Source organism: Galeopterus variegatus, unplaced genomic scaffold (assembly GCF_000696425.1).
Source record: "Galeopterus variegatus unplaced genomic scaffold, G_variegatus-3.0.2 Scaffold4085, whole genome shotgun sequence".
Classification (NCBI taxonomy): domain Eukaryota; kingdom Metazoa; phylum Chordata; class Mammalia; order Dermoptera; family Cynocephalidae; genus Galeopterus; species Galeopterus variegatus.
In genome coordinates this window covers 1-13,386 of record NW_007730196.1, presented here as the reverse complement: position 1 = coordinate 13,386, position 13,386 = coordinate 1, and the positions used below count along the sequence as shown (strand labels likewise).

Below are 13,386 nucleotides of genomic sequence, written 5' to 3'. Positions count from 1 at the left end.
CGCGACACCGAGGGTTGCGATCCCGTTACCGGTCACGAAAAAAGACAAAAAGGAAAAAAAGTTTACTATACATGTTCAAAATAAAACACAACAATAGACCAATTCCATTATTATTATTATTATTATTATTATTATTATTATTATTATTATTATTATTATTATTATTGTAAATAGTACAGCCGCTGTCCTCCGTACCCAGGTTACTTCTTGGTGAGAGTCTATAAATAATATAAGTGTGGCTGAAAGGTATGGTTTTCCTGTTAATGACTTATTGCTGGTACTGAATTGATCAAGTAATTCTACTTGTTCAGCAGTTTGGAGGCTGAGAAGTCCACAGTCGAGGGGTGCCCCTGGTCAGGGCCTTCTTGGTGGGCCCTGCAGCAAACAGGGTGTCACATGGCAAAAGTGGCAAAAGCAAGAGCTTCTGGGATCGTTTCCAAGAACGTGCCAACCACCAGATCATGAGGACTTTTCCTGTGTTTTCTTCTAAAGTTTTACACTCGCACACCTTTTTATTTAGATCTGTGATCTATTTTGAGTTAGTTTTTATTCTAACACCACTTGTTGGAGAGACTGTCCTTTCTTCATGGAATTGCCTTTGCACCTTTGTCAAAAATCAATTGTCCGTATTTGTGGGGGGCTGTTTTTAGGCTGCTCTGTTCCGTTGGTCAGTACGACTTCCCTTTACTTGGATACTGTGGCTTTCTTGTAGGCTTTAAAATCAGGTAGTACGACTCCTCCAACTTTATTCTTTTCCAGAATCATTTGGGCTGTTCTAGTTCCCTCGCCTCTCCGTGTGTATTTTAGGTTTGGTCTGTGTATCTACAGAAACCTTGCTGGAATTTTGACTGAAATTGCATTAAATCTGTAAATTAATTTGGGAGAAATTACTGTGTTGCCAATCCCCAGCCGTTAATTTTGTTTCTGTTGCCCTGAACATGCTGATGTTTTTTTCCTTGATGCGCTCAAGATTTTCTCTTTGTGTTTTCATTTTAGCAGTTTGATTATGATGTGTCTAGATCTGGGTTTCTTTGCCCATATTCTGCTTGTGGTTCGTTGAGCTTAGAGCTGTAGATTATTGTTTTTCATCACGTTGGGGAGGTTTTTGGCCATTTCTTCACACTCTCTCTGTTCCCTTCTCTCCGTCTATCCTCCTGGGACTCCCACTGCACGCATCTGGTGTGCACGGTGTTGTCCCGCAGGTCTCTGAGGCTCTAAACATTTTCCTTTCGTCACTTTTCTCTGTGTTACGTAGACTGAATGACTTCTCTCGCTCTACTGTCACAATCACTGGTCCTTCTGACATTTCAGATCCGCTGCTGAGCCCATCAAGTGCGTTTTTCATTTCCATTATTGTAAATAGTTTCCTTTAATTCTTAGGACACATTCGTAATAGTTTCTTTGAAATATCTGTCTGATGAATTCCACGTGGGCCCATTCAGTGTCGACTCACTGGGTTTTTTCCTGAATCTGGGTTCCACTTTCCAGTTTATTAGCTCATCTCATAATTTTTGGTTGACAACTGAACGTTTTAGACAACCCATTGTAGCAGATCTGATCGTTTCCCCCGGCAGGTGCTGGTGGTGGTTTTGTTGTGTTCTAGCAAGTTGCCTGGCTTTAATCTGCAGGACCCGTCTCCCAGTGTGTGGCCACTGATGTGTCTGCTGTTTTTATTCTTATTTTTATGTTTTAGCCTGGCTTCCCAGGGGTCACCCCTCTGTCTTCATAGTTGGTGGTCAGTCGAGGGCTTTCCCTGAGGTTGTGCTCAAAGACCTGGGCCCAGAAGACCTCCACCCTGCTGGGTCTGTGTGGTGGGGGTGGAGGGACATGCCCGGGTCCAGCCAGTCCCCACATTGCCTCAGTTCTTACCTTCCACCCAGCCCTCTCAGGTCCTCACATGTGTGTGTAGTCGTGGGCGTGAGGACAGTGTGTGTCGCCCTCAGGCTGTCTGTTTCCAGGGTCACCCATTAAATCTCCAGCTGGTCGCGGCTCAGCCAGAGGGGACTGCTGTGTCGAGCTGGCCGAGGTGGGGCGTTCTCTCCATTTGTTTGCCACAAGTTTGCTGCTTTTACTGACAGTGTCCCCCAAGGCTGGGCTCTTGCCCAGCCCCAAGTCAAGTCCAGCCCTCTCGCGGCGAAGCTGCTGGACCCTGCACGGGGTGGGGGGAGCCGGGAGCAACCGAGGCCAGGAGGCCACAGAGTTTGTTCTTACCCAAAGTCATGGCCGTCTTTCATGAGTAAACGTTTCTTGGTTTCATGTTCGTCTTTGGTTGATTTCCAGAGTCCTGAAATGGCTGTTTTGACAAAATTGCTCTATTTTTGTAGTTGTTTGGGGGAGAGGGTTTGCCAGCCTTTTCCCACCTCGATGGCCAGGCGTGCACGCTGCCTGCCTTCGTGAAAGTGAACGAAGCCGTCTCTCACGGTTTTATCCCTCATCCCAATTAGAACTGGAAGGCGAAAGAAGGGCTATGGAGAAACTAGCTGGAGGACTCAGAAACCAGCTGAGATCAGGTTCCAGGAGAGACAGCCGTGTCCGGGCCCCTGGAGCTCTGCCCCAGCGTGCACTTTCTGGGGAGTCGCTCGGTCGCCCGGCCCAGCCCCTCTGGGCAGACTTTGAGCAGAGACCAGGAGCTTAAAGAGAGAAGCCCCAGGCTCGGCCTGGCAGGTCGGAGGCAGCAGCCGGGAGGGAGCTCAGGCGCCTGCCCGTCCCCCTCCCTCCCCTGCGTGACCGAGTCCCTCCTGTCTCTGCAGTTTGTGCTGAAGCACGCGGCGTTCGCTCACCTGCGGGAAGTGGCGCTCTTCCCCAACACGCTAAACCCCCACGAGGCGGAGTCCCTGGCGCTGGTGGGAGCCATGATCGACCAGGTCCTGGGGCTGCACGGAGGCTCCCCATGGCTCCACATCGGGTGTGACGAGGTGGGTGCCCTCGTCCCCATACTCTGCAACACCCTCTTCTGTCAACTTCCACGTCATCTTCCCCCACGTCGTGATTTCTTCTTTCAATTGAGAAATAGTCCAAGTACAGAAGAGTAAAACCTGGGCTTGCCGACGAGATGGTCCCCGTTTAGAGAGTGTGTCGTATGACTTCTCTGGGGAGGGTGGGGGACCTGGGCACGGGGCACACCTGTACGCCCGAGAAAGGCCCCCGTGTATCAGAAGAAACCACCTACCCACTGGGATGGGCTGGCCCCTGCCCAGCGGTGGCAGAGCCAGCCCTGGTTATAGGCAAGTTCGTGCCCTCGGAACCAGCACTCTTTTGAGTTTGAGGTTGTTACTTTGTTCCAACTAAAGAAATGCAGTTTTGGGTTGTGAGAGGAAGAAATATTACCTTTGGACCCTGAAGCACTAGCTGGGAAAGGTGGTCCCTGGGGGGCCTGGCAATGTGTGCCTTTTCCAGCCCCAGTGAGCCCCACCCTCACCCCTCCTGCCTCGCTCGAGTGACTCCAGGTACGTGGATGGGCCTGAGGAGGCTCCTGAGCCGGCCCAGGTGCAGGCCCAGTGAGCGTGGCGCCTGCAGGCCCTGCGAGTCTGCAGCTCGGGAACCTGAGACTGGTTTGCAAACATTTTAGTCCCAGAGATTTCCTTTAAGAAAAGGAAATCTTTGTGTGTGTGTGTGTGTGTGCGTGTGCGTGTGTGTGTGTGTGCGTGTGCGTGCGTGTGTGTGTGTGCGTGTGTGTGTGCGTGTGCGTGTGTGTGTGCGTGTGTGTGTGTGCGTGCGCGTGTGCGTGTGCGTGCGTGCGCGTGTGTGTGTGGTAAAATGTACACAACATCACAGTTTACCACTGCAGCATTTTAAGGTACATGCTTCAGCAGCTTTTCAGCACAGTCAGGGTCGTCACCATCCCAGTTGTCTAGATCTAGAACCCTTTCATCGCCCCAAACAGAAACCCTAACACCGCCTTCCCCCGGCCCAGCAGTCACGAGTCTGCTCTGTCTCTGTCTCTGTCTCTGTGGTGTGCCGGTTTGGGGCATTTCATACAAATGGAATCACACAGCATGTGGCCGCCTGTGGCCGGCTCCTTTCGCTCACGTAACGCCCTGCAGGTGCACCCGTGTGATAGCATGGGTCAGAACGTCACTGCTGTGTGTGGCTGAGTGATACCACTCTGTGTGGATGGGCAAGAGCTGCTGCCTGTGGCAGCTGTGGACAGAGCTATGAACATTCAAAGCCAGTCTTGGGCTGGCCAGTCAGCTCAGCTGGTGAGAGCACGGTGTTGGAACACCAAGGTCAAGTGTTTGGATCCCCAGTCCAGCCAGCCTCCAGGAAAGACAAAGGAAATCTCAAGTGGAAGTTTAGGCCTCACTGAGGAGGGCAGGGTCACCGTCGCGGGCAGGCAAAGGCTCCGAGCTCCTCCCCACAAGCAGCTGCCTGAGACTCAGGACACAGGTAAAACCCTGGACTCTCCCGTGTGTTTCTTCCTGCAGGTCTACCACCTGGGGGAGGGGGCGGCCTCGAGGCGGTGGCTGGAGCAGGAGCAGCACAGCAAAGCACAGCTGTGTCTGTCCCACGTGAGGGCAGTGGCCAGCCATGTGCTGGCCCGGCACCCCGGCACCACGCCCCTGCTGTGGGACGACATGCTACGGGACATTCCCAAGGACCAGCTGGCAGGTTGGCCTGGGGGGGCGGGGATGGGAAGTGGGAGGGGCTTCTGCTTAGCTGCCCGAGACCTCCGACCTCGGAGAAGAAACACACTGTAGCGAGGAAGCACTGAAGCCAGCTGCTAACCCCACAATCCCGCCAGAACCACTTTTTACATGTTCTTCCATGAAGATGCCAAGTGGAAGTCACTCCCCTAAAAGTTGCCGTAGCGTCTTGCAGCAGCATGGAGTGGACAGGGCGAGACCGGTGGGCGGGGGCGCCTCAAGAATGTCTGGTGCTTCCAGCAGCCACAGCTCCACATGTGTCCCATGGCCAGCTCTGCAGAGGGCTGTGGGCCAGGCTTAAGCTGAGACCTGAACCAGCCAGGTAGTGGCGGGAAGCAGCTATCTCCTCTAGGGTGGGGTCCAGTGCCCAGCTGAGGCTGGCACACGCCTGCGAGGCTCATGTGTCCCAGGGCTGTGCCATCCTCCTGACAGCTGCTGCCCATTAATGAAGATTAGAATTAACTCCAGTTAGCGGGTGTTCCAGCTGCACCTGGGGCTAGTGGCCCCTCAGAGCTCCAAGAGGTGGGTCAATTCCAGCTCAGGCTGGCTTTGAAAAGGCATTGTTTGTGATTGTGGCATTCATTATCAAAAATGTAGCACAGTGCTGAGTCTGTGCTTAAAATTCTGTGTCCTATGAAAAATGGTTTATGCTCCCATTTTAATGCAGAAAGAGTGGGTCTGTGGGGCTGGGGGATGTGGCCTGGACGGGTCTCCTCAGCTCTCGTGGGTTCTCTCTGTCTCTAGTGTCAGGAGTGCCGCAGCTGGTGGAGCTGGTGCTCTGGGACTACAGGGCTGACTTGGACATCCATGACAAAGGTCAGTACCAAGCTGCCAGGGCACATGGCCTGTCATGGCCCCTGTGCCTGGGCAGGCTGTCTACCATGACCCTGTAACTCCAACTGCCCAGCCTGGGGGTATGAGGTTGGCTGATCAGCACGTGCCCTGAGCAGCCCGGCTGTTTTAGTCCGTTTTGTGTTGCTATAACAGAACTACCTGAGACTGGGTAATTTATAAAGAACAGAGCTTTATTTGGCTTATGATTCTGGGACAGCTGCATCTGGCACGGGCCTCAGGCTGCTTCTACTCCTGGCAGAAAGTGGCAGGCAGCCAGCGGGTACAAGAAGATCACATGGCGACAGGAAGCAAGAGAGAGGAAGCGAGAGAGAGAAGATGCCAGGGTCTTTTTAAGCATGGAGCTCTCGCGGGAACTAATAGAGCAAGGACTCACTCATGAATCCCCGCTCCCCCAGGGAGAGCATGAATCCATTCATGAGGGATCCGCCCCCATGACTCAGTTTCCAACACTGCCACATTGGGGATCAGATTTCCACATGAGTTTTGGAGGGGACAACACACCAAACTCCATCACCGGCTCAGCCTCCTGCCCTGGGCACTGCCCCTTCACACCCCAGACCCCACTCTGTAGGGCCCCAGCTGGCCCTGGGACAGCCACCCTTCACAGGGGCTTCTGCCTTCCCGGTTCTCCGAGGTGTTTTCCTTGCGAGCCGGTGAACTCAGGGCCCATGTGAGCTGCTGGGTCTCCTCCACTGGGAGCTAAGCCCAGAGGTCATGGGCTGCTTCGCTGCTGTGTCTGGACAAGTGTGTGGCCCTGGGGTGCGGGTCCAGGGCCGTGGCGGCCGGCTGTCTCTGCAGGAGCTGCTCACCACTTGCTTTCCTGTCCGCACAGTCCTCCTCATGGAGAAGTACCGGGAGTGCGGCTTTCCGCGGCTCTGGGCTGCTAGTGCCTTCAAGGGGGCCACGGGGGCCAGCCAAGCCCTGCCCCCCATCGAGCACCACCTCAGGAACCACGCACAGTGGCTGCAGGTGGCGGGCAGCGGGCCGGCGGACACGCTGCAGGGCATCGTCCTGACCGGCTGGCAGAGGTAAGCCCTCAAGCGGCCCGTCCTGGGAAGGTTGGGGGTGGCTCTCCACCCACCATGGTGGCCTGTCCAGTGTTGGGCCTTCTCAAGGTCAGTCACAAGGGAGGCAGCCTGGGCCCCAGAAGGAGTTGCAGGACACAGCTGTCGGGTTGAGCTCCTCACGCCCCTGTGGCCACCCCACGCTCTCCTGAGGGGATGACGCTCAGGTGTTCAGGGCCATGAGCACCCCCAGGTGTGCCACACAAGGCTGTGTTTGTGGCTCATGCACAGCAAGGCAAGGCACAAGGAAGGATTTGGGCACTTTCGGGATTTCGCTGCTTTCAAAGTCTCTGAAGTCCTGACCTTGGGTCCTGTCCTGTGGGCTGGCAGGGCGCAGGGGAGCCAGGCGGCTGGCGGCATCGGGAGGCCCGTCCCCTCCAACCCCACTGGCAGAGCTTAGGCTCAGATGAAGTTGTCAGGAATGTCAGGGTGGGGACCACAGGGCAGGGCCTTCCGGGCATGTCTGGCTGTGACTGGCCAGCCTGGCTGCAGACACAGAGGCAGCAGCCAGTCCTATGGGAGCTTCTAGAAGACTCCCACGGTCTTGCCTACTAAGTGTCTACCATGTGCGCACGGGGTGCATCTCAGTCTGGATTTAAACCATGACTATCCACATAGAGCAGAGCCCCCCGCCTCACAGGGCAGTGGCCCAGGGTTCCATAAAAGGTGGCACTTACTTGAGGAGAGCCCAACAGTGTGACATCAGACACCACGCAGCTCGCCCAAGGTGTCACCCACGTTCACACCTCCCCACTCACAGCTCTGAGGCGTGTGCAGGTGGGGGCACCCAGACCCCCACTCTGGGCCCAGGCTGAGCCCCTCAGCCCTCGCTGGGGACAGACACTGTTCTCATGGGCCCCAGGGGGAAAGCCACAACCCCAGCCAATCAGATGGGCTCAGAGGCTACAGCCACAACCCTGGAGAAGGGGACACCAGTGCACTGCCCCCAGGGACAGAGCCTCTGCTTTCCTCAGAGCAGAGTGTGCGTGGGGCGGGGGCCAGGCCATGTTGCCCGGTGGGTCATGGGCAGAGTCTCCCAGAGGTGGCCATCCACATGCATGAACACTGCAGCATCGGACCCTGACGTGTTCCTTTTAATCCCATTTCTAAAACTGACATGACGTGCAATCCCTACCACACAGAAGCCACTTCGGGAACCTTGGGCTGGGTGGATGGAGGGGGCTGGGCCACCCCCAGGGACTGATGTGCAGCCTGGCAACCTGAGAAAGGAACAGAGCGCCCCAAGTCAGGATGGCCTCGGTCAGGCTGGGCTGGTGCTGAGCAGGCCTCTCTCGTGGGCTTAGGTACGACCACTTCTCCGTGCTGTGCGAGCTGCTCCCTGTGGGCATCCCATCCCTGGCCGCCTGTCTGCAGTTGCTCCTACATGGTACGATCCTGTCCAGCAGCCCCAAGCCCCGCCAGTAGCTCCCAGGAAGACCAGGAGGGCAGTAGGCTGGGCTCCTGCTGTCCCCTAACCACCGCCTAACCCGGGGCCGGACTGTGGTCGTCCTCAGGGTGGAGGTTGGCCCATTGGGGGAGGACACTCCCAGAGCCCAGCTCGGCCACCTGCTCATCCCGCTGTCGGCCCCAGCAGGGCCTGTGTCCAGGTCTTCAAGCCTAAGCCCAAGGCAGGCTGGGGAGTTAGGAGGGACACTCCCCTCAGACACAGGGAACCTGCAAAGGTAACTCAGGCCACAGACGCGGATGTGGAAAAGGGTCCAGCCCTCGCTACACGAACGTCCTGAATGCTTGTCTGGCAGGCTGTGCAGGACCGGGTGGCCCCGTCCCTGGTGGGCACCTTAACCCAACACTCCGACCTCCAGATCAGCTGAGGGACACGTGTACACACAGGCAGAGAAAGGCACAGGGACACTCCTCAGCGCACTGGTCAGAACGTGGCAGCAGCGAGGGCTTGGTGGAATAAACTGCATTTGCACTGTGCGACATCGGAGTGACAGTGTGTCTGTATTGGCACGAGGTCACCCGTGATGTTCTGAGGAGAGCAGGGCACAGAGCGCTGCTTGGCGAGGACGGTGCTGTGCAGGGAGAAGGAAGAGACGTGCATTGCGATGATGTTCTGTTCAGTTTCTCGACCTGTTAATTCTGAACGTTTAGAATATACAGAAAGATGCAAAAGCAGGTGAAGCAGACGCCCGCTCACCCCACACTGAGCAGGCATGCTGACGCCGGTGGCATTAGCTCCGCTCCCGCTGTTCCTGAGCGGAGAGCCCCGTGCCGCAGCCACTGCACGGCTGGCACCTCCCTGCCTGCCTCCCCGCTGTCCCCCGGCTCAGAGGGTCACCCGCGTCGCACCCACAGGCCACGCTGGTTGGCCTCGGAGCCCCAGAGCGCTCCACCGTCGTGTAAGCGGCCGCCCCGCAGGCGGGTCCGGGTGGTGGCGCTGGTGCAACGCTGCTCCTGTTTTCTGTTTTCTGATTTTTAAAATAAGGAACATAGTTTACGTGTTTAGTGAGAAGCGCAGGCCTCACCCATCCCGAGGTGTCCTTGGGTCGGCACGTGGCCTGGCCAGCACTGCCTTGCGCTGCACCCGCACCCAGCGCCCCAGGGCCTGCAGCTGGACGCATGGCCGGCATGGAACGGCCCCTCCAACCGCTTCTGCCTGTGGTTGGTTTCAGGAGAATTTGCCGACTACGTTAAGTCGAGAGTGGAGAGCTTTCTGGGGATTTCGAGCCTGGACATAACTGATTCTGTGAGGTAGCCCCGCCCCTCCCCCACCCAGACCCATCCCCATCCCCATCCCCATCCCCATCCCCTTCCCCTTCCCCTGGGGACCTCGGTTCTCAGTGCGGCTCTCCCGCAGCGAGGGGGCCGGTTCCTTCCCAGGCAGCAGCATCCTCGCCCTTGTCACGCAAGTCAGCCTGCACCTGCGCAGCTCCGTGGATGCGCTGCTGGAGGGGAACAGGTGAGCAGGCAGGTGACAGTCCCCTGCCGCCCGGCACAGGGCAGAGGCTGGCCTCACCCTTCTCAAAGATTTTCTAGGGGGTAAATAAAGGTTTTAAAAGTTTCTGCCAGATCGTTAAGTGTTTCAGGGCATTACTGTAAAACCTCCCCTGGGCTGCCGCCTTAGCCGTTGTCCATGGCTTTGCTGCAGGTACGTGACTGGCTGGTTCAGCCCCTACCACCGCAGGCGGAACCTCATCCACCCGGTCATGGTCCAGCACATACAGCCCGAGGCACTCAGGTAACCCTCCCCCCTCGCTGACCCGGTGCTCCGGCCCTGGGCAGCCCGTCCTCCTCCAGGCTGCTGCAGCACCTGTCATAATTGGCTCTGAACCAAAACAAGCCTTCCAGGTGTTGCAGCCTTGCGTTCTTGGATGAATCAGTCCCTGCCATGGCATTGTTTGTTAACACTTCCCCTAACTTTAGCGGGATCCCCACATGCCAGGGCAGGCCCAGGGCTCATCTCTGGAGTCAGACCCCCTGGGGTTGGTCCTGGACCTGCCTGCACTGTGGGGACTGGAGTCCCAGCTGGCCCTCCCCTGTCATCTCCTGGTTCAGGGCTGAGCTAGCATAGACCACCCCACCAAGTGCAAGATGCTACCAGCTGTCTGGGAGGTTCAAGAGCCTCCAAGAAAAACTCTTAGCTAATTGTGAAATGTGGTCCAATCTCAGATGCTAAAACATGACAAATCCACTCATTTATTCGCCCGACAACCTGATGAGGTAGGGGCTAATAGCCCCATTTTACGGATGGGTAGACTGAGGCATGGAGCAGTACTGGCCCGTGGGGTTTTTGAGGACGCGAGTGTAGAGTGCGAGCTCATGGCAGCCGTCCCCCCAGCCTGCTGGCCCGGTGGAGCAGCCTCGTGCAGGAGCTGGAGGCCGCCCTGCAGCTTGTCTTCTACCCAGATGCCGTGGAGGAGTGGCTGGAGGAGAACGTGCTCCCCAGCATGCAGCGGTTGCAGGGCCTGCTGCAGGACCTCAGCCAGGCAGCTGCCCCCCAGCCCCCATCCACAGGCCCCACCCCGGACACTGGTTAGGACCCCTGAGCGGGGCTGTGCTGTCGGCCTGGGCAGCACTTCCTGCCCCGGCGTCCAGCTGCCTCTGGCCCCACATTCACTTCCAGCTGAGCTCCAGGCAGCCCCCTCAGTGCAGACAGCAATCTCCTGAGAAAGAAAACTAGGAAACATCGAAGGAAGAGGCACGTGGGGACCTGTTTTATGATCTGCATGTAGAACTTTATTAATTTCTTTGAAATAAAAAGTGGATGCTAGAAGTCCCACCAACAGAAATTTGGAACATTCTTTATTATGACCCTGGTTTACAGTTGGTTTCAGTCAAGGCTGTCAAGTCCCTCCATCTAGGAAGGAACCCTGGCCCTTGGGGTGGGGTGGGGGCATCTAAAGTATCTTACAGCCTGGGGGCGGGGGGCAAACGAGAAACCTTGACTGCATTTCACACTTTTCATTTTAGGAAGGAAAGACATTTCAGATTTAACCATTTAAAGCCTATGGCATAAATGACTGTCCCCCAACTAGGGGCTGGCTGGCAGCCACTGCAAAGAGGGTCTCACTACTCTCCTGTCCTGCTCACCAACGTGGCCGGCCTGACCCGGGGCAAAGCTGTTCACCCTGCTGCACCCAGGGTGCCGAGGAGCCTTTGACCCCTGCATCTGGGCAACACTGCAAGCATTTCCAGTCCTACCTGGTCCTTCCCAGGTGTGCAGCCTCAGGAGTCCTCAGCTCAGAGGCCTAGGGGCCAGACTGGGCACTCTTGATGGGCACTGCCCCTCGGAAGGGGCTGGACTCAGGAGAAGACGCAGGCGCAGGTCAGTGGGGGCTGGCGTTCAGCCTCTATGGCGGCGGCTGCAGCTGAGACCTCAACCCCCTCCTGCCAGGTCCTCCCAGGGTTCAGGAGAGGCTGGAATGTGGTTTCTGCATAAGCTTTTGGGTTTTAAGCACTGCACAATACTAGAAGAGCTAACCTCTTCTCTCAACAAGTGGCTTCTGCCCTGGCTGAGGGTGGGCATTGGAGGAATCCTTTCGTGGCCAACAGCCCAGGGCCAGTCCTCATGGGACCCAAGATGAGCCATCAGGCAGCACATTGGTGTGGGGGAGGCGGGATCCTGGGAGCACGCAGAGCCAGGCAGGTCCTAGGTGTTCACCCCGCGCCCCCCACACCTCACCACCCAAAGACTGCCCTTGAGGAGGCCCCTGACTACTGAGGAAGTCCAATCAGGGAAGGGATGCTGCGTCTGGGGCAAGGGACACTGGGACAGCATGCCAGCATCAGTGTCCACAGAGGGACCTGACCCAGCAGTGGCCCTCCCCTCCTGCACATGGAAGTTGTGAGCTGAACTCCTACGAGATGCCAGGGCTGGCAAACCTGGCTTCAGGAAGTCCAAGCCCTGCACTGGAGAAGGCTCAGGCGGCCTCTGCATTTTGGAGACCTGGGGCAGGTCTGTCCAGACAGGGCCACAATGCCCAAGCCAAGCCGCCATCAGGTTCCAGGGAGGCGCTGATTTCTGAGCCCCACAGCCTGTGCCTCCCCTGGATATGGCGCTGGCCTGTCCTAGCCTGGGAGAAAGCCCAGCCCGCAGTCTCACACAGAAGATAGAAGCAGCAGCAGGAATGGGCCAGATGCAGACATTCCAGCCCTGGAGCCTCAGGATGGGCGACTCAGCCGGGGGCCCTGTCAGGAGCCAAGGCCAAGGGGCTTCTCTGTGGGTGGCATCTGTCAGTGCTGGCTCCTGGGGTCTTCAGCCTCGCTGTCACTGCTCTGAGACAGCTCTGTGGGGCTTTCTAGACGGTGCAGCTCCAGGAAACTGGCGATGAGCTTGGCAACGGCTTCCACATCACTGGGGGAGGCCAGCACCAGGACAGGCAGGTCACGTCAGCACAGGGCAGCCCTGCTGCAGCCAGCAAGACCCCCGGCAGCCTCACCCCCCACCATCCACCTCCAGCAGCCCCCAGGGCTCCCAAACTGGACTCAGCATCTCCCATCCTGGTCTCACCCTCACCTGGCCCCAGCCCAGTTCTGTCCCCAGTGGCGACACCTGACAGGTGGCCAGGGCTGCCATGAGCCTGCACGTCCTTCCCACAGGTCCCTTCATGTCTTGTCTACAAACTTTCATCTTCTCTCTCCCCAACACTGGGTGATCAGTAACGAGGGTCACCTGACAGGGCCAGGGGCACAGAGCTGGAAGCTCTGGCCAGATCAAGCTCCCGCCCCTAGCCGGGCCTTACCTGCGGTGGCCCATGACTGCGCTCTGGGTGAGGGGGTGGGAGAAGCCTGTCGCAAACCGGAGCACCACCATGTAGCCCTTCCCGAAGTACCGGACCTTCTCCTCCTCCACGTTCACATCTCGGATGTCATTCAGCAGGACTACCACTGCAGGGGGACAGGCCAGTGGCTATGTCACTCCCCCCCACCTCAGTGCTGCTGGGCAGAGCACCTCAGGACTGCCAGCTCTGTCCAGCAAGTCACACTCACACCAGTGGCAAAAACATTTGCTATTTCACATGCCCAGAGTACGGCCGTGGCCTGCCCACATCGGGTCACAACACGCAGGTACCCACAGCACCCAGCTGCACCCTATGTCTCTGCACTCCTCACACCTCACCTTGGTCGTGGCCGGCTCGGAAGAGAGTCAACAGCTTCTTGTAGAGGCTGAACGTCTTCAAAACGACCTTTCCGGTGCTCTTGCTGAAGATGGCTTCCTGCAAACCGGCAGGCGCTGACACGCAAACCTCCGAGTAGGGGCCGAGTGGACGCAGGACGCTCAGAAGGGGCCCCCCAAATCAGAAGGCAAACCCCAAAGCCCCAAGCTCTGCTCTGCCGGGGCCCACCCCTGCAGCCGGAGC

At 57.4% G+C, this 13,386-nt stretch overlaps 2 protein-coding genes across 5 annotated transcripts in view; one reads left to right on the top strand and one right to left on the bottom strand.

The window, feature by feature from the left end:
• The window catches only part of HEXDC (hexosaminidase (glycosyl hydrolase family 20, catalytic domain) containing), a 25,005-nt gene extending 14,190 nt beyond the window's left edge, over positions 1-10,815 (top strand). The window contains exons 4-12 of one of the 4 annotated variants that reach the window (XM_008586700.1): positions 2,751-2,915; positions 4,425-4,608; positions 5,388-5,459; positions 6,331-6,526; positions 7,867-7,949; positions 9,199-9,277; positions 9,407-9,485; positions 9,675-9,764; positions 10,650-10,815. In XM_008586700.1, coding sequence (XP_008584922.1) covers positions 2,751-2,915; positions 4,425-4,608; positions 5,388-5,459; positions 6,331-6,526; positions 7,867-7,949; positions 9,199-9,277; positions 9,407-9,485; positions 9,675-9,764; positions 10,650-10,706 — 1,005 coding nt within the window. In that variant the 3' untranslated portion in view covers positions 10,707-10,815. Of the gene's footprint in view, positions 1-2,750; positions 2,916-4,424; positions 4,609-5,387; positions 5,460-6,330; positions 6,527-7,866; positions 7,950-9,198; positions 9,278-9,383; positions 9,486-9,674; positions 9,765-10,364 lie in introns of all 4 variants that reach the window. The other 3 variants (XM_008586698.1, XM_008586701.1, XM_008586699.1) reach the window with 3 other exon arrangements.
• Positions 10,816-11,963: 1,148 nt separating this feature from the next.
• Positions 11,964-13,242, bottom strand: LOC103602294 (uncharacterized protein C17orf62-like; the record flags this gene model as incomplete). The annotated part of the gene is made up of 3 exons (XM_008586705.1): positions 11,964-12,380; positions 12,769-12,913; positions 13,146-13,242. Coding segments are annotated over 3 exons (363 nt in total), but the record flags the coding sequence as incomplete, so codon positions are not given.
• Between the last annotated feature and the right edge of the window lie 144 nt (positions 13,243-13,386).